The 27,396-nt window shown below is 41.6% G+C and overlaps 1 protein-coding gene across 1 annotated transcript in view; it reads left to right on the forward strand.

Moving 5' to 3' along the window:
- KCMF1 (potassium channel modulatory factor 1) overlaps window positions 1-27,396 on the forward strand; it is a 56,639-nt gene that overhangs the window by 20,815 nt on the left and 8,428 nt on the right. Inside the window, exons 3-7 of the mRNA XM_019518205.1 lie at window positions 595-762; window positions 10,738-10,877; window positions 20,091-20,192; window positions 20,980-21,154; window positions 24,849-25,131. Coding sequence (XP_019373750.1) covers window positions 595-762; window positions 10,738-10,877; window positions 20,091-20,192; window positions 20,980-21,154; window positions 24,849-25,131 — 868 coding nt within the window. The remainder of the gene's footprint in view (window positions 1-594; window positions 763-10,737; window positions 10,878-20,090; window positions 20,193-20,979; window positions 21,155-24,848; window positions 25,132-27,396) is intronic.

Raw genomic sequence — 27,396 nt, forward strand, 5'->3', positions numbered from 1 at the left:
CCCCCCCCCCCCCTTAGTCTTAAAATAGGTTCTAGTGCCTACTTCTGTTCTGTTTTGCAAGGATGGTTGTCGTTTTCTGTTTCATCAAAATGGTGGAAATGTTTGAAAATAAGATCCTGGATAATAGAACAGTTGATTTCAGGATTCCAACCATTTTTTTTTTTTTAAATATGCAATCCAGGTCAAGCACGTCATCAGTTGTGTGGGACTTTTAACACCTTCCGATTATTTTGGTCAAAGCTTCATAACAGACAGTGTTCTGGAAACAAGTGCATTTAAAGTGCATCTGTTTTTAAGGTTATGTACAAAGGATTATAGGATTGAACTGATTAGTATATTGGAGGTTTGACTGTTTTTGTTGCACTTGGAGAATTCAGATTTTTCTTTTTAAACACTAGGTTCGTTTTTTATGGTTGAAGAGTAATATACTTAAGATGTAAATCATGTAGTCTTTTAATTTCATAAAACCTTCCTAACTATGTTTTCACTTTTTACTGGTTGTTTCTCCAGAATGAGGAGGATAGCAGCAAACTAGTCTCTCATCAAAACAAAGTGCAATTACCACCGTTTATGAACAGTTTTCTTTGTTTACAGGTGTCAGCTGCGATGCATGTTTAAAAGGAAATTTTCGAGGTCGCAGATACAAGTGTTTAATTTGCTACGATTACGATCTGTGTGCATCTTGTTATGAAAGTGGTGCAACAACAACAAGGCATACAACTGACCATCCAATGCAGTGCATACTAACAAGGGTAGATTTTGGTAAGTATTGTATCTCATTAAACTTGTGATTAATTTTTTGAGCTATATTAAACACTCAATACAGTGACATTGCTGTATTGCTTAGAAGTACTCTTTTAGTGTAGTATGCCGGAATATAAGTTTTTTTAAGTAAGAACTTTTTCCTTTAAAAAGTCAAGTTTATTTTCCTTGGTTTTCACATGTGATGTGTGTTTTAAGAGAAAGGAGAAACAGAAGACAGCTGACACACAGATGATCTTTTTAGGTATTTGAATATACCTGTGTAGATTTAGCAGAAGAAAAACAATTTAATTTGGACACTTTTGAATAGTTGTGTTAAGTGAATGTGAACAAGGCAGTGCTTCTAATTAAGAATGCCATCAGTTAAAAGCAATGGGAAGGGGATAAACTTTAAATTTTGACTGTTGCTATGGGGATGTTAACACAACAGTGGCAGTACTAGGTTGGTGGGCAGATTAGTAATAAGTTCTACCCTGTGGGGATGACTTGAAGTACAGCTTGGTATTTATAACACTTCTGTTTGGCTGAGAAAAGGTACGTTCATGATAAATAATTGTTTTATGATTTTAGGGGTTCTGACAGTTTGGCTTATTTTTTTCATTATTATTCTAAACCTGCAAGTGAATTTTTATTAATAAAACTTGGTGAAATTCCATTCAGCTGTTGACTTTTGTCCAACAACAAAAAACAAAATTTTTTTTTTTATGCTTTAAGCAAAAATATCTGCTTTTCTTGAACATGAATAACAACAAATAGACTTGATTTTAAAACTCATGCTTCTGTGAAGTTTGAGAAATAAAATTAGCCAAAATGCATGGATAAGTGAATGTGGATAGCTGCATATTGCTTACATGCATTCTTTGCAGATTAAGTATTCATAGACAGCAGATAGCATTTCTGGATAAGACACTTTCTCAACCTTCCCGGAGAATACCACTTACTCTATCCCCCGTGCAACTTCTTAGCCCCTTTTGATATCTTGAAAGTTCCATAACAGTTGTCCTGGAAAGTCTCATGGTTCCCAAAGCTTGAAATGTGCTTAGCATAACATACAAACATTCAAATGCATTGGCACCTTACAGTTCCCAATCCCCTCTCCCCCTTTGTGGGTTTTTTGTTGTTAGTTTTCATTTTCCAATAAAAGGGACAATTATACAGCAGTACATTAGTTCAGTATTATGGTTTACATTTTAAAAAACACAATTAAGTTATGTTTCCCATGGCAACCATTTCTCTTGTATGTTGCACTTTTATAATTTAATATTTTAATATGAGCACCATATGCATATTAAGACCAAATAATTCACATAAGCAAGGGGACTCGGTTATGCTTGGTGAGTGACATCATTTTAAATTGCCTAATTCTGTTCTTGTAAAGTTTTTGTGTTTAATTTGATTTAATTTTTGTATGATCTTTTTTACATAAGGCTAAAAAACATATATTGTCTTTGGAAATGTGTATGATCAGCAAACACTTCTCAGTTAACATGCACTGCAGTGTTTTAAGAATTAGGGTCTTTTTTCAATCTGTGCAAGGAATCCAGGTAGGGGGAAGATAGAACACCTACAATGAAACTGGGAGGGAAGCAAACCAGAAGAGGTTTAGAAGAGTTCTGGTCCAATTTGTAAAGGGGAAAAAAAGTTTCTTTATGGTAAGAAGAGAACCAGTTTCTCTGTTTTTGGGGGGGGTTGTTTTTGTTTTTTTACTAGTGTCATGTGGTTTGGTATTAGAAGAATAACTCATTTAGAACCAGTGTTAATAAGTGGAAAGGAAATGCTAATCTTCAGCTTTTAATGAGACTTCTAGTCAGAAAGTAATGTAATATATGGAGAGAACATAGTTTTACCAAAGTGTGTAAAAGCTTGGAGAAAATGAGGCAACCCTTTTAAAAGCTGTGGAGAACATCGCAAGAGACTCTAATCTTTGGGATTTTAAACATGTGACTTTCAGAAGAATCCTAACATTTGGTCTAATCCTGGAACAGGGGATACAGCTAGCACAGGGGTGGACAATTACTTGGCCTGGAGAGCCACTTAAGAAACTTTGGTAAGCTAGGGGAAGGGGGGCAGACAGTTGATTCCTTTCCAGCCCAGGCTGCTCCATCCCAAACTCACTGCCATGTGTGCCAGACAGAGGTGGCAGGGTTTCCATCGAGACCATCCCAGGACCCCCATAGGCAGGGCAGGCTCAGCTGGGTAGATGGGATGGGATGGGATGGGGCTGCTGACAGACAGGGACTGGTGTCCAGGAGCAGGATGGGCAGGTGAGGCTGGAGCTGGGGCCAGGATTGCTGGGTAATGATCGTGTAGGGCTGGGGCCCAGGACAGAGCTGTGATCCACTCGCCAAATGCCTGCCCATAAAACTAGTGCCCATCACAGAAGTGCGTAGGGAGCTGGTTGTGGCTTTGCACCAGGCCCCAGCCCTGTGCTGTCACCACCCTGAGATCCTGGCTCCAGTGCCTTGCCTGCCCATCCTGCTCCCAGACAACTCCCTGCCCACCAGCAGCCCCATCCCATTCGTCCTCTGAGCGCACCCTTTTCACAGGTTCCATGGGGACCCTGCCCGCCTGCCTGCCTGTTTTGTCCAGTGCTGGGTGTGGGGCAGATGGGCTGGAGTGCCTGAGCAGTGGAGCTGGGGCCAGGAATGGCAGTGATACTGGCAGCAGCATCCAGAAGGAGCTGCTGCTGCCAGGAAGCTGAGTCTGGCTGCCATGCTGCCCCAGCTCTGCTGTGCACCTGGGAGCAGTGGGACTGGCCACACATGCCACAGCCCAGGCTAGCCCCCACACCTGGGCTGGGCAGGGCTGAAGGCCCTGAGTTTTCTGAAGTCAAAGGTGAAGGGGAGCAGCTCATCAGTATAGAGCTGTTTCCACTTCCAAGGAAGTGTGTCCATAGATAAACTTATAAACAATTTTTTTTAAAATCAAAAGAACTTTTTTTTTTTTTTTTTAAAGAGATGAGCTTTGGCCCTTTTAAATAAGTTCACGTTTATTCTCAGTGGCCTGAAGTAGGGAGAGAAACTAAACCCAAAATTCTGCACAAATGACAAGATGAGGTGTACATGTTTGACGGCTTTTTTCCTGATTGGGGCCAGTCCAGGTAACTTTTACAGCAAAAAAAAAAATCCATGGAGAGAGAGGTCACAAAACGTTTAAATGAAGTCTGGAGGATGATGATTGAAAAATGGTCAAGTTTAGCAAAAACCATTGCAGAATCTATAGGAAAAAGATAGATGCACTTTATGTGCTTAGCATAGGCTAGAACATGATAATTCTGGTGCTCCCCAAATGAAGTAAAAAATGGATGGCATGGTCACATCCATATATGAACAGCGCAAAAAAGCTTGATGAAGCAGTTATGAGAAAAGCTTTCTTTTTCCCCTTGTGAAATAGTGCAACTCTTTGTAGATCCATTTAACAGATTCTGGCAAGTTTAACTGCATCCTGGAAATGTGAAATTCACACCTTCTGCATGGCTGTTCTGAAAGTATCTATTTGTTGTTAGAGGAATACTATACATTTTCCAGAGGAAAACAAGTAAGATTCTGTTGTTACTGAAGGAAGTAGAAGTTGATATGGCCAAGCACAGATGTGCTATTCAACACTCCATACAGAGAGTGTACCAGTGTTCCTGCCCAAAGAATCACTTCAGAAATGATCCTCAAAAAAACCTAACATCCTTTAAGTGCTTCATTTTGAAGTGCTTTCTGAAACATCTGCACCAAGCAGTGATCATCTGCCATCCCAAACTGCTTTGTGAGAGGGGGAAGGAGAGTGGGGTGGACAGTCAGTGAATGGTCCATTGCCCTCAGGAACCTTCAAGGACTGCAAGCTGATGCGTGCAAGCATGCTTGCTCTCCAAATGCCTGGCCGGAGACTACAGTCACTGCTTGCATTCACAACCATTTTGAAGCACTCCAGGGGCACATATCTTCACAGCACTGTAGAATGCTCAATTTGGAGTGCATCAAATGCAGGTTAAAACATTTAAGTTTAAACCAACAGTTTCAATTGCCTTTAAACAAAGTATATGCTGTAGTGGTCCCATCTGTTGTTCTTGGAAATGATGAATAGTAAAGAGATACAAAGAATAATGCCCACAAGTCAAAGCCATACTTGAAATGAATCATTAAATCCTGATATGGTATCTCAGTATGATAAAAGCACTTTGCAGAGGTCATTATCTTTGTTCCCATTTTACAAATGAAGAAATTGAGGCACAGACAGTGTTTTGTCCAAATAGCTAGTGACAGAGAAGAGAATTAAATTGATTTTCCAGAGTCTTAGTCCAGTGTTCTGCCACTAGTTCGCATTGTCTCCATATGGCCATGCAACAGTTTCACAAAGGAAGAAGCCTGTTTGCAGGGTCTTGGATACCTTCAAGCTTTTGATAAACAAGCCATGCATTGTATCATTGAAAATAAAAGATTTAGACAGATTCCTGAAGTGTCAGAGATTGTACGTGTAATGAGATTAACATATTGTTGTCAAGCATGGTGAGATCCTGGTCTACCGTTAGTGCTTCTAGGCACTATGAAAATGTTGCAGTGTGTGTACCAGGGAAATTCCAAATAGTAGCTGACAACTTGAGGACCTTAGAAAAGGACACTTTGGACAACAGGGCCTTAAAAATGAAAGCTGGAGTGATTGTTAAACAAAGGTCTGTTTTGGATTTGTATGTATTCAAGCTCAGCATAGGCCAGGACTTGAAATAAAAGGTGGAATATTAAATATTGAAGAATTACTTGAAGGAACCCATTCAAAGAACTGTATTTTCTGAAAGGTCTCAGAATAGGATAGTGCTGCATCTAGTGCATTCACCAGAGCTTTCAGTTAAAGGAGAAAATTCGGAGACGGGTCCTATACAAATTGAACAGGAATTTTCACGTTTTAGAATTTAATAACTCAAATGAATCGCGATGAACAAAACCCTCATTGAAGCTAAAAGATTAGATCTAGTTGAGTGGTGAAGTTTTCTTACTAAATAGCTTTCATAATGGTAAAAATATTAACAAGCAAATACTTAAAGATATGCATGTTTCTTTCAGTCCTTAGGAAAAAGCTAGACAAGAAGGTTGGTGAAAAGTGTTAGCTGAACATTGCAGTGAAACAAACACTGGCTTTGAGGATAGTGCAGTTTTACTTATTTTAATAAAATTCTGTGGTCAGTGTTAGAAAAGACCAAGTATTTAAGATGGGGGGTGATCCTCTGCCTTGAGGATAGTGTAGGATTTGATAATCTTGTGGGGTTTTTTTAATGATTCTGTGTTGGGGGGGTCAAAAGTAACATACTAGTAACTAATATCTGTACAATATCAATTTTATCCACATGCATGTATGATTGCAAATAGGAAAAGAAAAAAGAAAAAATAAAATTCTAGTATATATAAGAAAATATAAAATTCCCCTTTGACGTACAAACAAAGTAAAATACCATCTTAACAGTAGATGAAGAGGGAGAATGCTATAATTGTTGTGATATCTGCTTACAGGCTGGTTCTGTGAGAGCAGTCCTAGGGTATTTCCTCTCTGCTTGCTGACCTCTCTTAGCTGTTCTTCAAAATGACCTAGTTAAATCTTTAAAAATGAACCAAATACAGTCTGTAGCTGTAAGGCAAGCTTGATTATTCTGACTGAGATTAAATCAGAAGTATGGTTCCCAGAGTCAGTGGACTTGAGGCAAAGGTCTGGTTTGCACAACCCCCTAAGGATTAAAGTCTACTCTTGAGTGCCTTCATGAACCTTCTTTTTGAGCAAGTTCTAACTTTCTGCTCTCTTATTAATTAATGTCCTTCCAACATTTCATAAGCACAGAGAGTGGGATGGGGTACTTCCAGGCTTTTTTCTGAAAGCCTAATTTAGTTTGAAATGAGAATATGGATAATCAAACTAATACTAATCCATTATCTGGTTTCTTTTGTTTTCCCCCCAAATTGGACTAGTTATTCTCTCTAAAGTAGTGGCGAGCAACAACTGCTTCCTTTTTTCTTGGTGAAGAAGGTGTTATAGGCTTATTTAAGCAGGATTCTGAAGAGCTGTAAACCTTGACCATCTTATAATTTGCAACCTAGAAAAGATTGCAGGATGTCAGTGCACCAGAGGGGTATAAGTGGAAAGAAGGATCCTTCTTTGGTCAACTACAGTATATCCTACTAGGACAGTAGTCAAACTGTGGCAGAAAAAAAAGATGACCTCTGTTGCACAGCTCTACAGGTTCCGCGTTCCCATATTTCCTCTAGCTGTTAAGGGCTCAGTGAATGTATCCTCTGAAAGAGCTATGGCAAGTGGGTCCTGGAGCCTATAGTTATGTTACCTGGAAAAAAATGCAGATTTTTCATTTTAACAGAGAAACGTGCAGATTTTGCTCTTTTGCAAAGAGTTCTCTGCAGGCTGGCAGAGTTCCAGCCTGCAAGGAGCTGGGGGGAGCAGAAGGGTGGCAGTCAGGCAGGGGGCACATGGCTGCCAGGCAGCCTGGAGAGCAGCTCCCACAGGTAAGTCTAGTGGGGGGAGGTACTGAGGCCCCCGTATGGATGAACAGGGGGAAGAGTTGAATGGGCTTGTGCTGGGGAGGTCCCGGGGGAGGGCAGCAGGGTGGGGAGCCCAAGCCCACAGCAGGCAGCCCCCCCCCCCCTGAATGGGCTCCGTTCCAAATTTCAATAGGATTTCCAATTCAGTGGGTAGTTAATGTGGTGTGCAAATACAACAATGTAGTCGCAAGCTTAAGGAGAGGTATAGAAGAAGGTGTGGTGTTATATGAGTCTGAGGAAGATTCAGCAGTGCATGTAGGAGATGGAATGAAGGTGATTTCATCCTGGCATCTCCCTTTACTGAGCGCCTGGGATTTACTTGCTACACACAGCATCTGCCTGTGACAGTTGTGATGTGTGCTGTGAGTTGCCCACGCCTGATTTACTGAAAGCATATTGCTTTTGGTAAGGACAGAGTGTTGGGCCACCCATTGAGTTGTATGGACCCAGGAGATGGTTTTCTTTTGAGTGGTGGATAATTCAGATATGTTCAGGACTGTACTCTGTTTCCTAAGTGGGAGAGATTTTCCTTTATGGTCCATGAGAAACCTTTTTTTTTTCTCCATTACACACTCTCTAACTGTCATCCCTTGGTATTGTATAGATGATTCTGGAGTTGCATAAGAAAATCTCTCCCAGGATAGAATTAGTGGTGCTGTTTTGAGACTGAATTTCAGTGATATTCAAGTTTGTTGATGCCTATGCGAGTCCATTCTTCATTGGCTTTGCTGCATGGGAACATCTTGGGAACCACAGCTACTGCTTTGACAGCTCCATGGTTTAATCTCTGTGTATGGCATACACTAGTTGTCTTGTCCCTGTGATGCTTTATCTTTTTGTGCCATTGGCCTTTTTTGGAAGGAGGCATTGAGATGGGTATTTCTTTCTGACATTGCCACCGAAGAAGTGAAGGGCTCTTTGGGATTGTTCTTTCTTTAGAATTTGGGCCTATTTTTAACACTTGACAAGGATTTTTGAACTCTCCTAGAGGAGGAAGATCTCATATCCTTGGAGGTGTCTCAGTCTTTATTTGTTTGATGAGGTTGTCTGTGACTACTTTAATCCTTTTCTCCAAACCAGGTCCTTTGATGAGAACGGCTATCACTCTGATAATCCATAAGCAGCTTTGCCCTCTCATTTGGGATTTATTTGCTGGAGTCAGCCAAGAAAAACATGATTCCTTATAGCATGTCCCAAGGAAGGGATTAGGTGGTAGTGGTGTTACCTGTCCCTTCCCCTTCCCCTTCCCCCCCCCCCCCCCCAACACACCCATACATCTGGGCTTTTTGGGGTTTCCAGTTGCAAGTGGGAAGTGTTTGAAGCTAGGAAGGTTGCTTTTGACACCTGGAGGCACATAGTCCAGGTAAATTGTATATGTTGGGAAGATATTTGTCCTTACAGAATAAATCTTAAGCATCTAGAGTATCAGGTAGTTGTGGTCACATAATTGCTGGCCAAATTTTTCTTTTTAGGGATTACTCCCAGAGGTGGGGGGAAATATGAGATTACTTTCCCCCTGTGACGGGGGAAAAAGATGTTAACAGGAAGTAGGGAGGTAGAACTAGAAACTTAACAAAGCACAGAACTTCATTTTTGTATTCTGGAGGAACTTGTGACCTGTGCCTTTTCTAGATCATTGCAAGTTTGAACAGGTTACTAAGAAAAAGCCAATCTCTTCTGTTGCTGGGTGGCATAATCCCTGCTGTCGGATCGCTCTACTGAATTGAGGAAGTTGGCCTTCTAAATGCCTATTGAATATCTTAAAAAGGTTAAAACACTAAGTATTTCTGGTTCAGGTAAGCAGTGTCCTAGTGCCAGTCAACGGTATTGCTTTTGGGTTAGAAGCCACATTCTTTGGTTGTGTTTCTTGTTCAACTACATTGTCAGTGGCTGCTAGTGGATTGACAGTTTGAGAGCCCAGAAGTTTGCTAATGGGAGAATTGCTTGCTCTTTTTTCACATCTTTCAGTCTGAGACTAAGTGAAGGTAAATGTATTGTCCCTTGCTCAGGTGTTGACCTTCATAGGGATCTTGTTAGCTTCCACAAAGGCTCCAGCTTGCCTACCTAGAATCTTATTTGCCAGTTCAGATGCAGGATGGAGTGAAGATCTATTTATTGCTTGTATTATACTTATCGTATCTTCTTAACTCTACTTAGTAGCCTACCTACCAACATGGCTTCTTGAAGCTGACAGGAATAGAAGGACCATTAGAAGAGGCTGCTGGATCTTGCCATTGCCCTTGAAATACTGAGCTCAAGGGTGTGCACACATCCTATAACTGCCAGTTATTGGTCATAAATGGTCCAGTGACCACCTGGACAAGGATTTGAGTCCTGCAGTGAGATTGCATGGATGTGCTAAATTTGGAGAGTGAGATTTGCTATTGGTATGAGTAATGCTCTTTTGTATGACTAAAGAAATGCCCTTTTTATATGACTGTAGAAACAATAGAAAACGCTGCTCTGGATCAGGGGTTGCATTTTCAGAAGGTGCAAAAAACACTATAATGCAGGTACCTGTCCATTCTCAGCTGCTTTTGTTCTTCTGAGTTCTTTGTAACAGAAGAATTGCTCTATTATTTTTTCCTAGTCAAAAACAGAGTGCAAACTAAGAACTGGCATTTTCCAAGAGGTCCCTTGAATCTGAAAGGTTGAAAATCACTGTTGTAGTGTTTTCCATTATTTCTAACAATGATTCACAGTAGTGGTTCAGAAAAAGGAAATGTTGGTGTAGATGAGATTTTTTTAAAATACTGTTCCGTATAGATTTGCTGGGAGCTGGCTTAAGAGCTTAATGTTTAAAATACCATTAATGTGCCTTGAGAGCTATCCACGTTGATGTTTCCACCGTGGATGAGCTTGTAGAAGGAGTAACAGTTGTCGTGGTGGGGAAAAATTTTTGAGTAGTCAATGTAAATGAAACAAAGTAGCACATGTGATACTTGCAGTTAGTGGATACTTAGAAGTTTTGGTAGGGGGTAGGCAATCCCTGGCACGTGTGCCAGAGCATGGCGCACACAGGCATTTTGCTTGGCATGTGTGTCTTGGGCAGATGGCAGGGGAGGGGCCAGGGTTGCTCACACAACAAGGATCACACCCCTTGTGGCTCCCCTGCTGTCTGCCCCTGACACACCAACAACTTACAAGTCAAGGTTGCACTCTGCCCAAAAACAATGCATATTGCCGTTTTGGTGTTGTTACATATACAAAATGAAGTGCAACACATGTACTCCTTTGAACGTTTAATTAACTGAACAACTTCATGAATATCACTGTCTGGTTTCATTTTAAACAAAATAACCTGTTAGTGTCTGAGGTCAAATGGCATTTTAACAAATGACTAATTGACAGAGTGAATATATACATGGGCGTTAAAGTAATATATATATAGGAGTAGTGGACCATTCTTCTTCATGAATAAAATCTACTCACAAATTTTCTCTTCCAGATTTGTACTATGGTGGAGAAGCTTTCTCTGTAGAGCAGCCACAGTCTTTTACTTGTCCTTATTGTGGAAAAATGGGTTATACGGAAACATCTCTTCAAGAACATGTTACTTCTGAACATGCAGAAACATCAACAGAAGTGGTAGGTAGAAGCAGTATTACCTGTTAATTATAGTGAAAATATATTAACATAATTAAAGCATTACTGTGTATTTATTACAAAATGTGAATTCCTGTCATTTTATTTTCTTGAAGTTTTTTTTAGAGGTGTGTGTGTGTGTTAAGTAACCAAGCTTGAGATGGCAATATTTGTAAATTGAAATGCAGTGCAGATTTTTTCATAGGTAATTTAATTGCATATGTACAAAAAGACCAAGTCACCATTACTGTTGGAAACTTAAATTTTGGATTACTTAAATCCAATAACAGTCAACTCGGCAGCTTAAATGTTGTAATCAGTGTTGTGTCTAATTCTTGGGTAGTCATTTGTTCGTTCGTTTTCTTTTCTTTTTCTTTTCTTTCTCCATTTCATATTTAGAAATTCTTTTTAACAGTGCTAGTATTTAGGTGATTTCAGCTGAGCTTTGGCATTAAGTTGATTGGGGTACTGGAGCAGCAAATTTAAACATGTTATATTAGCTTGAGACAGTGTTCTCTCAGTTTATGCTGCTGGTAAGTATGTTTTGGAAAAGATAAAATTGCCTTTTTCTTTAAGGACAGTTTAGAAATTGCTGAATATTTGCACAATGCAAATACATTCTAGAAATACTTTATATAATGGGACTTCAGTTTTTTGGGGGCCCAAAGTTTTCTTGTTCCAGATATTAAAGATGATCTTTCTTTGGAGGTTTTTCATATGTATTTGGAGTCATTTAGAATCTTCCTGATGCTAATGGACCCTGGCTGCTTTGCTGCCAAACCAGCCTGCTGCCCATCCTATGGACTGGAATAGCTGTGAAGTTATCCTTTTGTGGAACTGGGAGTTCAAAAAGGATGTACAGCTGATTTGTAAGAGCTTGATTTTAAACATTCTGATTTTCAATGCACCTAGCATTGTATTTGCATAAGTACTTCAGAAATTGATAAAACTTGTGCATGTCAACAATATATGTTGATATTAAAACAGATGTTACAATTAATATGGAAGAACTGATAACAATAACAGAAATATTTAATGAGGGAGCTTCTTCCTCTGAGCTTCTATTACCTAGTGTTCTGACTGACCTAACCGTGACATTCCCTTTGTCAAAGCAGCGAGACCAGCACATTTCAGATTTCTCCCCCCACTTCCACAGGAGAAATGATACTGTATGGGGGGGAAAAAAAGCCATGGCAGAAAAGAATTTTCCACGTGGATACTCTTGAGATTCCTATATTTGTGCATCATGTTTTAACAAGATTTGTTCTGGCTGCGATGAGGCTATTGTGGCCCTTCGCCATTGAGGAACAATCATTAGATCCAGCTGAGGAACCTGGGACTTGGCTAGTCGCGTATTTTATTGCATGATTCTGAAAACTACAGCAGTAGGCTGCATGGGTCATGTGATGTGGTTTGCTTTCCCTCCATCCCCTGGTCGCTTGATTTCCCGGTGGTTTCCGCTGTAACAGTCAGTTCACAACAACTCTTACTGTTCAGTTGTAATAGAGTACTGGGGACCTGTTCTGTTTCTGCTTGGCATTAATAAGCATCTGATCTCACAAAGCCATCACAACTAGGTGTGACAGTCACCTAAGCCAGAGGATGCTGCCAGGTCTGAACTTTTTTTGAATATGGGGGAAGAGCACTGCACTGTTACATAGAGGAGAGTATGCTTGGGTTCAAGGACAATTTGCAGTTAGTCTTTGCCTCTATAAATGGCTTGTACTTGACCTTTGTTATGATATTTAGGAATTAAAAGCTCGTGTGTAGCCATTAAACAGTTAGGAACTGATGAGATCTAAGTAACTTCTATTTTATAAAAGCTCATGGCTGTGTTTTACATTTCCTCATTAAAAAAATTATTGCTGTACTAGACAGTTTTCAGATCTTGTTCCTTGTAGTAGTAAAGGCTAAAAGTGCTGGTGTTGTGGATTCTTTTGACTAACTGTAGGCCACAGATGCGCAGGGGTCGTGTACTCATTGGCCCAGGAGACCTTTTCTCTTCCTGTGTTTCCTATCTTCAGCGATACTAGTTATCAGCAGTTCCAGGTTAAGGTCTCTCAGCAACTAGACGGGCAAGGTGCTCTCTCCAGAACAGGATGTCATTGTTAGATTCATGTGCAGATGCTGCTCACACTTCAGGAACATGTGGTGTAGTGAACCTAGTTAAGAGTTGTCCAGTTCTACTTTTGGCTGTTGGAGATTGATATGAAAAACGTGAAAGCTTGAAAGGATTACTTCCCATCCAATACATGGTAGAGGAATGACTCATCATCTTAATGTTTTTGCTCTCTTTTGATTCCTTTGTTTTAGTCCTTCTCCATGTTTGGAAGAACGTTGCAACCTTTTGGCATTTTACAACATATACAATTTAAAAAAACCCAACAAACTAGGCAAAAAATAATCAAAATACTCTAATGATATTGTGTCATTAGTCTGTTGTCATTACAATTAAATGTACATTTTTTACTTAGATTTGTAAAACAAAATCTTGTCTTCTGCATATCATGACGGTGCCTCCAATACTTCACTGTGGCCCCTGACAAACAGGCAAGTAAAAGTGCCATGGGATCTGATGCACAATCCTCTCAATTGTGTTTTCTGCCATGCCACACATGCCTGGCAGGAGGCATGGCTTGGGACTGAGCCATCAGATCCCATTGTGCCTTATTGCCAGTACATGGGGAGCTCAGGATTACAGTCCCCCTGTACCAGTGAGTAGCAAGCTTCCCTACCTGCCACAGATACACCCCTGGATGCATATCCCCCTTTTTTTAATCTCCTCCCATTCTCCTCCTCACCTCCCTAGGTTTAATTCAAACTTCCATTTTTAAATAACATGATAGCAGTTGACCCCCACCTCCTCCTCTCTCCCCCCTTCTTAAATTCCTTTCTATGGTGGATTTTGTATTGTAGTTCTTGATACCTGCCACTTGATGTCAGTGATACTTTCTAGTTTTTCAAATTGGAACTGTGTTTAAAATTCTTTATTTGATCACTAACTTTGAAGTCTACTTTGTGGTGTTTGGCACCTGCTGCTCCACTGATTTCAGTGCAAGTTCCAGGTTCTAGACTTCTCTGAAAATTAAATTTCTTCGTTGTTACCAGATCAGCTTCTGGTATTTCTTTTTTCATGTCTTTGTTTTGAGCTTGTGTTGGAGGAGGATATTTTCATCTACAGTATGGAAAGTATTTATTTTAATTTGATTACACAAAATGTCAGTAAATAGCTAATCTAGCATGATGCAAAGTCTTTTCATTGTAAGGGGATTTTGGAAGTGCCATTGTTTCTTTAAAAAAGAAAAGCATAGGCATGTTATTGAAGAAAGAATTCACAGCTATAATACTTTCTTATGGGCCTAGGGTTTGAAACAGTTATTTTTGCTTAGATATTGACCTTGAGTTAGGTTGTAAAATAGATATGGTAGTCAAAGATGTTTCATACTGAATAGCTTTCTGACTCTTAAGCCAGGGTTATAATATGATTATTTTACCCATAACTGTAAATTCTTACAGCAGTTGATTAAATTCAGTTTAACAAGAAGAAATCCTATTTGGTGCGTCCACATATGCAGGCATGTGAACTTGCCACAGTTCAAATAGGAGTGGCACAAATTGCACAGCTGAAGGACTGCCCTCCCCCCACAGGGCCCAAGGCTTACCTGCAGCAGCAGCAGCCATTGGGGTGCTTGGGCCCTCCTGGAACAGCCCTCCTGCACGGTGTGGGGCAGCGCAGCTCAGCCTCAGCTGCCTGGCACCTGGCTCTGCCTGTGCTTCATTGTGTGGGTCTGGTGCGGTGCCATGCAGCTCCGGGTGACAGCCCAAGCAGCCCAGGACCCTGTGCTGCTCATGGGGACTGCATGTCACGCTGGGCTTGGTCCTGTGTGCATGGAACCAGCCCAGCCTGACGGTGCATGGAGCCCGTGCAGGCAGGATCTGGCCTGGCATGACATGCGGTCCCCGTGAGTGGTGTGGGGCTCCGGGTGACAGCCCAAATGACCCAGAGCTGCCTGAAGATGCACCATACTGTGCTGGGCTGGGCCCACAGGATGGGGCACAGGCAGCTTCAGGAGCCTGGCAGTTGGGGCCAAACTGCACTGCATGGGGGGTGGGGCGGAGGCAGCTGTTCCAGGAGGGCCCTGAGGGGCTGGGGAGCTATGGACCATATGGGGGGTGGGTGCCCTGCCTCTGCAAGGAAGGCACCAGCCCCAGTGTTGCCAACCCAGCCACATAGCTCCCCACTGCCCCTGAAGGGCCCCCTACCGCCTTCCCCCTGGAGAGGCAGACACCTTCGCGCCTCTCCTCCTGCCTTGCTCCAGCCCTAGCACCCAGATGACTTCCTTCAGTGTCGGCAGGCCTCTCTCTGTCTCTGTGTCTCTCGCACAGCTGGGTCATGTCTATATGAGATGCTGACTGTGCAGTAGTTCATTATTACTGCACTGTAGCATCACATGGCATGAAGTGTTAACAAACTGCCGCTCAGTCAACATCACCAAGAAGCCGTTCAGGGATACTTCATACTTGTGTATGCAAGTACTAAATTATTGTGCAGTAACAACTGTGCATTCAGCATCTCATGTAGATGTGGACACACACCCAAGGCCTGACCCTCCAACCCCTGCTCCCGATAGACTTCCCTGTATCCTGGGCTGCTCCTACCACCCTGCCTGGCTGCTGTGTGGATTGACCTGTGTTGCCCCCTGCCTCTAATTGCCCTCCCCCTGCTACTCCCAGCCCCAGTCAGATCCTTGCTAAGGCAAGGTAGGAAGTGCTGGGAAAAACATTGATGCTGAGAAGAGCAAAATCCTGGACACTGGTTCATATTTTAAAAAAAAAGCCCAGATGGAAATCCGAGGACCCAAATAGAAAACATGTCTGGGAAAATCCAGATGTATAGTAACTGTAGGATAGCCGGATCCTGAAGTATTTTTAATAACTGAGCTTAAGGAAGTTGCATAGGGGAGATAAAATAGTCTTAGTGAAATGTTTGCTTTATCAGTTTATTTTTTGTGGAGTAGTTTTGGAAAATTTCTCTCAACATATTTAGATTTCTGATGAGTGGAATTCTTATTACATTTTTAAGTTTAGTGAGAGCTAATTTTAATTGAAGAGATGTTTGTATCTGGGTGAGAGGAATTACTTGTTCAAAATTAAGATCATGCAAATTCCCAAGGGTATCCATGTGCTGCAGATTTTGGTGATAGCTTCAGTATTGTAGCAGCAATTGCCATTTTGACTCCTGCTGTAGATGAAGGTGATCAAAAGGCAGTGGTCAGGACTTAAGTAGCTAATGCAGATCATAAAGGGCAGTTTTATTCCATCCCTCCTGGGAGTGCAGAAGGCTCTGACTGACATGAAGTTAGCTGTTGTTGCTGCAGCTGTAGCTGAATAAAATTGACTCATCCATGGTCAAAATCCAGAGTTCTCAGAATCAATGTTTAAAGGAGATGCAGACTTTTCTTTGTTGGTTCTAAGAAATGATGCTTTCAGTCCCCATCCATGTATACAGAAGGCAGGTAGCAAAATGGACCCACCTGTATGTCTTAATTGTGAGGTGCAGTTCTCTTCGTAAACACATTGGCAAGAATGCTACTTACACTGGAGGAAAAGTGGGACAGAAGAGGTGCATGGTCCCTGTTCTGATCTTCCTTGAAAGAGAAACACCAAAGATTTGTTACTTGTAAGTGCTAAGTTTTCTGTTATCTGGACTAATTTATGCATCTGATCGAAATATTGAGGCAGTGGTAGCAAAAACACGTGGTCAAGTCATATCTCCATGCTGCCCCTGAACTTACTTGGCTTTATTTGTTTCTTGAATTCCATTCAGAGTACTCTGACTTTTTTTTTTCTGCCTGCTGAGGAATTGTAACTTCTAGACAAACTCTCTCATGCTGGCTCCATGTTTTCAAGACTCTGCAACTGTTGATAGAAATTCCAGAGTGTTGCGTTAACTGGTGATTTTATTAGTGTCATCCTTGTTTGATGTTATAATAGTTTTTGTATAAGTTTACAAGCACTTTGCCACATTTATTGCAAGATGTGAATAATTCCTCTTTTTTATATAAAAATCTATTACCTTTTGGGTGCAAAAGACCATTCTACATAATTCCTGTTTAGTTTTCAGTCTTCTTTCTTCGGCAGTCCCTCATGGTCAAGGATGATTATTTTCCACGATTATCTTACCTGTGCATCTGAAGATGGCTGATGAGTTTTAAGTATTGGTGTTTTAAATGCTCTCTTCCTGCTGTTTCATTTGATCACTTTTCTTGTTTGTTGTGTTGTTTTGGGAAGTACTTCTTTATTAGGAAAATAGGGGCTATTTTTATGACAGCATTTTAGTAAACTGAGTAGCGCATGTCTGTGTTTTATTGTTACTTTCTGAGTGTCCGCTCCTGTTAGTTCTCTAGTGACTCACACTATAGCTTGTTAGATAAACTTGGCTGGAGAATAATAGTTGCCATCATCACTAGACATGGTGTCACTCAGCTGCTAAGCCTGCTGTACATGAATTTATGGGCTTTTTATTTACTCTGTTATTTTATTTCCCTTCCCTCCCCCCACCCCCAGTATTCTAGTTATATGCCCAGTCATGCCACCTTGTAATTTTTGCCTCTCTTTCAAGCTTTTGGGACAATGGCATGCCATCTTTATGATGATGATGATGATGTTAATGTAACATTTTCCTAAGCAGAACTTTTTCCTTATCCCAGTTTTGCTATTAATTATATTGCTTTCTGTCCCCCCTTCTTCCCCCACAGGTATATAGGAATAGCATGAAGCAGGCTAGCCTAGACGTAACTTAGTAAATATATTGCGTTTCTGTAAACAAGTTTGCCTATAAAGTGCCACCCTGCCCTGCCTTCTTCTTGACTTCAGATTCACATCACTAACTACCTCTCTAGTCAGCATATAATCCCCAAAAGCAATAGTCTTAATTCAGTGGTGCTCAATGTTTTGGCTCAATCTGGTGTGAGTAAGAAGGTAGGGTAGGAGAAGTGGAATTGGGCACCAGGATCGGGCTGCTCTGTACCATCTTGATTGGCCCCGCTCTGCCCATGTACTCAGTTTAGAGCCATGTTGTTTGGCCCATGGGACTCTCCCTGGATTCAGAAATTTAACAGCAGGGGAGCACAATTTACTTGCCACCAAATTTTATAATTACTGCCCTGCAAACTGTTTTTTGAATTTTTTTTAGGTCAGTTCCTCAGTCCCATTTTGCTCTGAAATGTGGATATTTTGGCAGGTAAACAAACATATCAGACTAGTGATTACAGGTGACCTGCCCAGACAGGGCAGTGTAGCTTTGTCCATTTTTTTCTTCATGGTGTATAAATGGGACCTGTGTCCTCTCTTCATGTTTTCATTAACAGTTCAGGTCTCCTTTAGTTCTGTCTACACTGGACTTTTCCTAAAGTTTCCCAGTGTTGCTAGCACTACTGTAAACAAGGCACTTTAAAATACCTTTGCTTGCTTTGTTCACACTTTTTTAGGTTTACTGTTTCTTCTACAATAGGAAATTTGGGAAGAAAAGTTTAGAACAGAGAGTGAAATTACAAGTCCAAGAGAGTGAGTGCTCAGTTGAGAGGACAGATCCATAGTCAGCCATTAAAACATCTTGTATTAGTCTGTTCAGAATATTTGTATGTTTCTGAAATTTAAAAAAAGATGCAAAAACATCCTTGTATTTTCTTAAGATAGAAAAAAGCATCCTGTCACCCCTTCTCCCTCTTCCCCTCCACCCCTCAGCCCTCCCTTTGCCAATCCCAATTTGTGCTATTACTGCAAAGCTGTAGCGTTATTGGTCCATTTGCTTCCTGGACCCTCTTTCTATGCTCAGAATAGATCTAGACTAACTCAGTACCGTAGCCTTTGTTCCAGCCAGGGCTGGAGATGAAGTGCATGCTCTTATCCTCTAGATTGAAATTCATGGCTTACTACTGCCTCTGAATTGCTCTTGGGGACAGAGTAGTGCATTCAGGGATAGTAGAGGATCTGGGAATGCCCTGGCTTGCTCTCTGTAACTGGCCAGATATTAAAATTGTCATGGAATACATTTATATCCCAAAGAAGTTGCTGTTTCAACCAGCAACTTCTTTGTGGTAGATGTGCCTCTTTATCTTGGGATAAATTCCTTTAACATCTGGAATGTTAAGATTTGTCGTGCAAAAGTTGCATCTAACCTGTAACAAATATAACATCTTCCAGTGCCCTACATGTCTTTGTGCAGAGCAACAGCTCCAAAAACTGGGCTGCTGCCACCTTCAGGGCAGCCCCAGAAAGACGAGAGGAGGTGTGATGAAAAAGGATAGTAAATAGTTGGACCCGAGCTATACCACTCTTTTGGGCTGAATGGAAGTGTTCTTGCAGGCTCCTCGCTTTGAAGGGTGCAGTATGGAGCAGCCTGCAAATGCTACTCTAGAAGCAGAGGCATATGAGGTGGTTCTTTTCTTGCCTCTAATGCTATCTTAGGGAGGATACTTCTTCAAATGGTATCAGTGATAGCTAATGAATATCCATATCTTCTTTTGTATCCTTCCTGCAGAATGAATGGGAAAGTGCTTGTGCCTTCCAAGAGCACTGAATGAAGCTGTGGATGTCACTGGGCTGGTGCACCAAAGCAGTTAGTACGGTATAACCTCATAAATCCCAATATCAAGAATCCGGAATTCTCAAAAATCTGATACGTTTTAAGCTTCCCCCTCTGCTCCCCTGGTCACAGAGGGGGAAGCTTGCACATGGCGGCTGCCACTGCCATCCAGCACCCTGCTCCACATGCAGCTGCTGCTCTGGTTTTAAAAATCCAGAATTTTCCAATTTCCAGCGGGTGCCTGGTCCTGAGCATGCCGGAGTTATGAGGTTATACCGTAACACTGAGTGAAAGCAAGCCTTTCCCCTCTGCATACAAATTAGCATACAGCAAATGGCTTGGAAACTGGGGAGTTAGTCAGAATTTGAAAGCAAATTTTACTCTGGGTGTTCGGTGTGTCATTAAAAACTAATGAAAAGGGGGAAAAGTAGCTTTTAAAAACTGATTTTGAAATTTGTTTTTCTTTGAGCACTTCACTGCATTCTTCCTGTGGCTGGCTACCTACCTACAGCAATTAAACTTGATTTTTAAATTAAGGTAGTTAACATTAAGAGATTGGCCCAAACCGGTAAGTGCATTGTATTGTTTATGTGTAAACGTTAAACTTGTTTTTCTGACTGTCATTTCAGATCTGTCCAATATGTGCAGCATTACCTGGAGGGGATCCTAATCATGTCACAGATGACTTTGCAGCTCATCTTACACTGGAACACAGAGCTCCTAGAGATTTAATATCCTTTTCTCAGTCAAGAAAACAAGACAAGGCTGTTACCTCTAATAGTAATAGCTACTTTAATTGTACCAAGCAGGTAGTGGCATCTCGGTTCTACTTGCATGTTACAACTGCCACGTCATTCAGTTGTTGGAGGAACTTGACATTAAGTAGAGCTAAAGAAGAATGAAATGTCATAATTTAAATGCACTGCAGCCTGTGTGTGTGTGTGTCATGAGTGTCATGACCAATGTTGAAAAAAAGGCTGTGGCTTTATTTGTTAGAGTTTGTTGCATCAGACACACACTGAAATAAGCTTCATAGAGGTGAGTGAGGTGTTTGATTAGAATAGGATAAATATTCTCTGCCCTTCTTCTCCTCGCCCTTCACCAGCTTTGCTATATCTCCACCAAGTCTATTGCATTTATGTTATGACCTGTGGGTCTGAACATAGATGTTTATCACTGGTGGTTCCTCCCTGCTCGGTTGAGGCTCCTAAAACCATGGGCAGAAGAGGGGACACTATCCTATTTTAGGACTTCGTTCAGGAGCCAGCTTCCATCGCTATAGTCACATCATTAGAATCATGGAAGACAACTCTTGGAAGAGCAAGGAGAGATCATGACGTTAATAGCAGTGGTGCAAACATCTGTGAGCACGCCGTAACAATAGGCAGGCTGAAACACAGCTTTTGGTAGGAAGCATCTGGTTTGTACCTCTTCCCTTCCCCCAGCCATACTGTTCAGACTTTTGCTGTTTAATACTCTTTATCAAATAACTTCATGTTTTCTTAACTGTCTGGTTACGATGAATCCAGTGGTGTTCGGCATGTTCGTAGAATGTTTCACCCAGGCCGGGGATTGGGGGGTCCTCGCGCACGTAGATCAAACATGCACTTTACTAGCAGTTCCACTGGTGGGCTTTCATCTTCGCAGAGTTCATATTCTCCAAGCAATAGGGAAGCCATGGATCCTATAGCTGGTAAGAATCAGTCTGCGTTGTTTTTCTTTTGCAGTGTTTCTCCACACTTAGTTGTAACATCCAACATAACGATTGCCCAGCTTTTTCCTATGTCTGATTTGTTTAGAGGTATGTGTGTACTGCTTGCCCCGGGGAGAAGGTTTAAATTGATGTGAGTACCTAATTGGAAGGTACAGTTGAAAGCCATATGAGGCAATCCCGTACGTCCTTGGGCACCCGAATGGCAGACTGGTCACCGCTCTTTCTCTTGATTTGATGCTGTTACACTTGTCCCATTAGCTAGTAAAAGTGATCAAATTAGCTCCTGGGAAGTATGTTATGGCACAAATATGGTGTATGTGAAATGCAGCCTAGCTAGTATCTCAGGGGAATCTGTTTGGAGAAACAGGTCAGAACCCATGTTGAGAGAATCACAACCTTGTCTTGACTTTGCTTGTCTGAACAAATGCAGTTTTCTGAGTGGCTTTTTCAGAGGGATTTGCGTAACCAAAGGAGAGTACAATGTTTTCAAATCTATAAAGCTTAAAATTACGCCAAACACTGTATTTGTAACAGTGCCCTTGGTGGGTTGTCTGCAAAGATTGAACCAGGAACTTCTGAACTTAAAACATTTTTTTTGGCTTATGCTTTAATACCAGAGGGTTCTGGTCTCATTCCCACAGGCCACCTGTTCAAAGTTTCAGAACTCCATTTTCTACCTCAGTCTCAGTGGGTCCTGAATCTAGTACATTTCACATGTATATAGGTACTTTTGGGGAGACTAGATATATTGGATCTATGCAGAAAGCAATGGCTGTATGACATCAGTTGTAGGGATGTACTTGTTACATCTACATGCTCCTGTAGTGGTATAAGTGAGGTAGATAGCTGTCATTTTAACGCTACAGGAAATGGTTACTGACAAAAAAGGCTTTGTTTTGTTCATATGTCTGTAGAAATGATGCAACTCTTACAGTTGCTTATGCTACTTGCACTCCAGTGTCAATGGTTTACATCTGTCCACAGATAGGTATAAAGCTGGGCAGAGCCAGAAGTGGCCAGCATTTTGCACTTACAGGATCATGCATCTTTTCCATGCCATGCCTGTTTAGGTGTGGGGTTTGGAGACTGTATTGTAGACAGCATGAATCTTTTTTTTCCAAGCTTCCTTATCTTAATCTATATCTGTCTAGAAGACTCCCTACTGGGGGCAGGGAGTGAGTATTTGAATGGTCCAGAAGCCAAAGGAAAGTTCAAAAGAAAGCCACATTCTTGTGTAGGGGAGTGCAGTGCACCTTGGCTGAAGGCCTTTACCTTTTACTTCACTTAGTGGTTGCTTGCAGTGGGTTGAAAGAGCTGTTGAAGTGATAACCTGCCTACGGTCCATATGAGCAGACAAATTACTGCAGCTAAGGTCTAGGTAGGCCACAAAATAGTCCTTATGAATGTGTGGGCATTTTGTCCTGCCTTCTGCATCTCTCTTCCCTATTAGACTGCCAGCTATGTCTTCCCCCTCAAGTCAGGAGTATCTTTAGTTTTCTGGTGTTCATGACGTGTATAAGTAGTTTGAATTAACCTTGACTGGAACTAGCTTAAAATGAATAGTTAAAAGACACGTTGCCATATTTGTTTAAATATAAAAAAAATACTGGCAAAAATGTAGCAGTGGTTGAAACAAACTAGCAAAAGCCATGAAATTATTGTCAACCTGCTGCTGCTTTGTTATGTGAGCCTATCTTGTAGGTATAACATCTAGATCAGTGGTTCTCAACCTTTTTGACCAGGACCTATTTGTAAACATGGATGGCCAGTCCCGACCCAGTGCCCCTCACTCCCAATGCACTGCCCCCAGGCTCCAGCCCCCTAGTGTATGGAGCAGAGGGCATGGGGGGCCCCAAGCAACCCCTTGCAGGCTGGAACTTGGTTTCCCATGTTTTTCTCCTTTAAAGGAGAATCCATTTTCAGAGTTCATTGATCTATTTTTAAAGCTTGTTCATGACCCTTTCATATATTCTTGTGACCTACTTTTGGGTCGTGGCCCATGGGTTGAGAAATGCTGATCTAGATTGTAGGTGTTTCAATGCCTACATTGAAATGGTTGTAGATAAGAGGGAAACATCTGTCAGTATAACAGATACATACCTGAAACTGTATCCCAAATAGTAAATATAGTGCAATATAGTAATAACTGTCTTTTTTCTTTTTTTATTAGGGTCTTTGTTCTGCCGTTCAGTTTTGTTTCCATTTGCTGGACAATCAGCAATTTGTGCACAGCCAAATTACACTGTAATATTTCAGTACAGTTCATGAAAAGAATAGTGGCAGCAGCTTGTGGTGGCTAAGTAGGGCTATAGAAGTGGAGTGAAGGCATGCATTCTGCCAGTAATGGTCACGGAGTTCATCTAAAACACTTGTAAACCAAAACTTACATGAGGGGCTAGAACAAGTTCTTTGGGGCTTTTTTGGTTTTTATTATTTTTAATCTACTGGTAAATAAAGTTTTAAAATTCTGTTGCTCATGTTTATCATAAGATAAATTCTCTCACGGGGCTGGTCAGTGATTAAAGTGAAATTAAACTTTAATTATTGCTAGTGGTAGTACTAATCTTGGTAAGCATAGCTGTGCTGAGTAGGATTGCATTATTTGCCCGCTGGCTGCTGGTATTTGGCAAGCTCCTCGCACAGAGCTTGTGCATTCTGCAGCACCCAGGCAGGGAAGTTTAACTTTGGGAGTCATAATCTTGAATGTGACCAAAAGAAAAGTGGGGTGAAAAAGTCAACGTGACCAATAATATTAAGCTGCAGTGGTAATTATTTTAAAGGGAAGATTGAAAAATGTGTGGCAAAACTTCTTCCTCCATTTTTCCTGCTCCCTTCCCAAACCAAACACAGCTAATCCAGCAGTGCCCACAAAGGTTTGGAAGGCAGAATAAGTTCTATAGTAATACACAGAACCAGACTTTACTACTAAAACTTTATTTTTAGATTATTTTTGATGTAGATAAAACTTGCTCTATACTCCTCCTCAGTTGAAAAGATTGCGTGACCCCTGCCCAAAGCCAGACAAGTCTTCATTTAGTTAGACCCTCTCCGTATATCTGGGAGTTGGTACCTTTATTAGGTCAATCTGAGAGAAGGCACAGAGTTGGAAAAACAAAGCCTTTGGTTTTTGTTCCCGACAGAACTTAAGTAGCGTACAGTATTTGAAAAATGTTTTCTGAATCAAATCTTCTCCAAAAATATCTGACAGAAGTGTTGGCAGTGTCACTTTAATTTTTCTCTACAACACAACTTCCATCTTGAATACCATGGGAATAAAGTGCATTTGTTTAGAGAGAGACAAGGCACTGACTTCAGCCAAAAATGAAGTGGTTGCCAAGGCGACAGCTGCCTTGATTAGAAGATAACTCTTTAAGAAATAGGCAGCCCATGTATTCACCTCGGGACCAGTCCTTCATACATAGGAAGTGCCCTTTCTTCTTAGTTGTTTGTAAGGTTTCAGACTTTGAATTTCTTGACCATAAAGAGATTCTCGAGTGCGACTGTTCTTGCAAAGCCCCATGCCCACCCCCTGCCCCTCCCATTGACCATATATAAGCATTTAATAAATTTTGAAGTATTTTGGAAAGGCAGAAGTAATGCACTGATGCTTGGGAAGTATGTGTACTTTTGAAGCAGGTTTCATTGTGGTGCTTTTTCTCCTCTTCACTGGCAGAGCTTTTATCTCAGTTATCGGGGGTGAGACGTTCTGCAGGAGGACAGCTCAATTCCTCTGGCCCTTCTGCTTCTCAGTTACAGCAGCTGCAGATGCAACTGCAGTTAGAACGACAACACGCACAGGCAGCACGACAACAGCTGGAGACTGCACGCAATGCAACCAGGCGCACCAATACGAGTAGCGTCACCACCACAATTACACAATCTACAGCAACAACCAACACATCTAACACAGAAAACAGTCAGCAGACTATCCAGAATTCCCAGTTTCTTCTTACAAGGTAACTCATTCTAGAGTCTCAGTGGTTTTATTATTTTCCTGTGCTATCAGTAAACTTGGTTCTCACCTGGCAAGGAGCTTAAGCCACCTACCTTTCAAGTGTAGAAGTCATCACATTAAGTTTAAGCACATGTGTAACCCTATTTAAGTTCAATACATGCTTCAGTAATGTACCGAGTTAGGGTCACTGACTGCAGTTAAACCTACCCCATTCACCATGTTCAGTTCTTAAAACAAAGTGAAATAGACAGTTAGGACCAGGTCCTGTTCCACCTAGTAGATGCTTAAAAGCCATTTAGATATTTGTGCCTAAATGCAATCCTCAGATTTCTGAAAACTGCTAATGCATGTGATGCTTTAGTAATGTGCTTTCATCTCAGTATTGAGACAGTTGCAGGTAGTAAGAACCCATCCACCTTTTCTGTTAATGGTTTTCAGAGATGCAAAATCGCTTTTAGGGATCCTATTCCATCCATTAAGAACTTAGGTTCTTAATGGGTGGAATAGAATTTAGCCCTCAATTATTGTTCAAAATATGCTAGGGTTCAACAGGCCTGCAGTTGCTTAGTGTCCCTTTGCTTTATAACTCTACTTGAAACCTTGGCAAAATGTTTAACTTCTACTTAGCACTGGTGTCATGAGCAGTAAGGAATAATCCCCATTAAAGCATTAGTTTTATCTACTGTTAAATGTACGTGCTTGATCTGAACATAGGATGGGAGAATGGCTGAATGCCATTACTGCACCCAAAATGCTAGGGCAGGGTTGAATATGACATTATATATACTTTTATAATAATTTAGTATATTGTTTATTGTTGCTTATTTATCGATTAGAAAATGAGGTTTTTCCTCCCATTTAATGTGGTGGGGCGAACCCTCTATTTTGGAATCTAGCATGAGGCAGAAAGGTGCTGGGGGGTGGCGACAGTGGCAGCTGCTGCTCCAGCCCCAAACTTGGTTGGGGTTGGATTCTCCCCCGCAGCCTCTAGTCCCCTTCCCCCTATCTGGCATCCCTGTCCTCCCATGTCTGCTCCATGCCCCTCCCCTGCCTCCTCCCTCCCTGCTACCAAGCAGCTGTGCTGGCTTCACATGCCTGATGCTAGAGGGCTCTGCTGGGGATGGGCCTGGAGATGTGAGTGCAGAGCAAGGTTGGGGGTAGGCAGTGGGGAGAGACTTCTGGAGGAGGAGGAGATGGGAGTTGGGAAGAAGGGGGAGCAGGGACCTGAGTTTGTAGGTGGCAGAACCAGCATGGAGGGGGGAGGAGAGGAAGGGAGAATTGGGGCAGCTTGGGGCTGTGGTGCAGGGGAGGGGCAGGGACAATTGAGTGGTAAGTGGAGTTGGGGAGGGGGACAGGCAGCAGTGAGCAAAGTGCTTGCTTCTTTCACTGGCTGCCCCCCTACCACCTGCTTCCCACTGCCTGCCCTCCCATATGCCCCACTACTACCTCCCCTTACTCTCTGTCCCCTACCACCTGCCCCACTGCTGCCTCCCTCATCACCTCTCCCCTAAATACCTGCAATAGTTGAGGGCAGGGCAAAAAATATGATCCTTCAGTAATTAGATTCCATACATGGAAAACTATAATACATTCATAAATTTTCCACATACTGAATCTAATTATTGGGTTGTCTTACATTTGGGTAAATAATGGTAACTACTTCACCCTGTTAACCCTGTGATTTACAAAATGACAACATAGATTAGAGAAAAACTTTACGTGATGGGTAGCATTTAAAAACCACTGTTTTGTCCCTGTTTTTGAAAAAAAAGATAAGAGCAGAACCAGGGAATTAGACTCAGTTGGTTATTGTTTGTGATCAGTCTTGGGGCTTTTGGGGGTTCTCCTATCGCTCCTGCCAAACGTAGTCCCAAAAGTTGATGACAGGAGTACCCACCCAGTGAAGTTTCCTGGCAGGGTCTTTTGCTTGTGTCTCTCGCTTTTAAGGAGGTGGTTGAGATTATGATGGCATGTGGATTTACAACTGTTTCCTCTGCTGACACATTCATTTTATGTAGACTGAGGAGAGGAAATGATTCTTAAAAGTTTCCACCTCAGCCATCTTGTTCTCCCAGACAGTTCTAGCTGCAATTTTTGGCTGGATCCTCAGTGAAATTTGAGTAAATACAAACCAAAGTATTTCTGTTTCATCTATAGAAATGCCAAGGCTTATCTACACCTGATATCTATTAACACTGCTCACTGTTTCTCTAGCATCTCTAAGAGGCATGAAGAGCTATTACTTAGAGAAACTTTTATTGGCTTT

Source organism: Gavialis gangeticus, unplaced genomic scaffold (genome assembly GCF_001723915.1).
Source record: "Gavialis gangeticus isolate Ggan-Ray unplaced genomic scaffold, GavGan_comp1, whole genome shotgun sequence".
Classification (NCBI taxonomy): domain Eukaryota; kingdom Metazoa; phylum Chordata; order Crocodylia; family Gavialidae; genus Gavialis; species Gavialis gangeticus.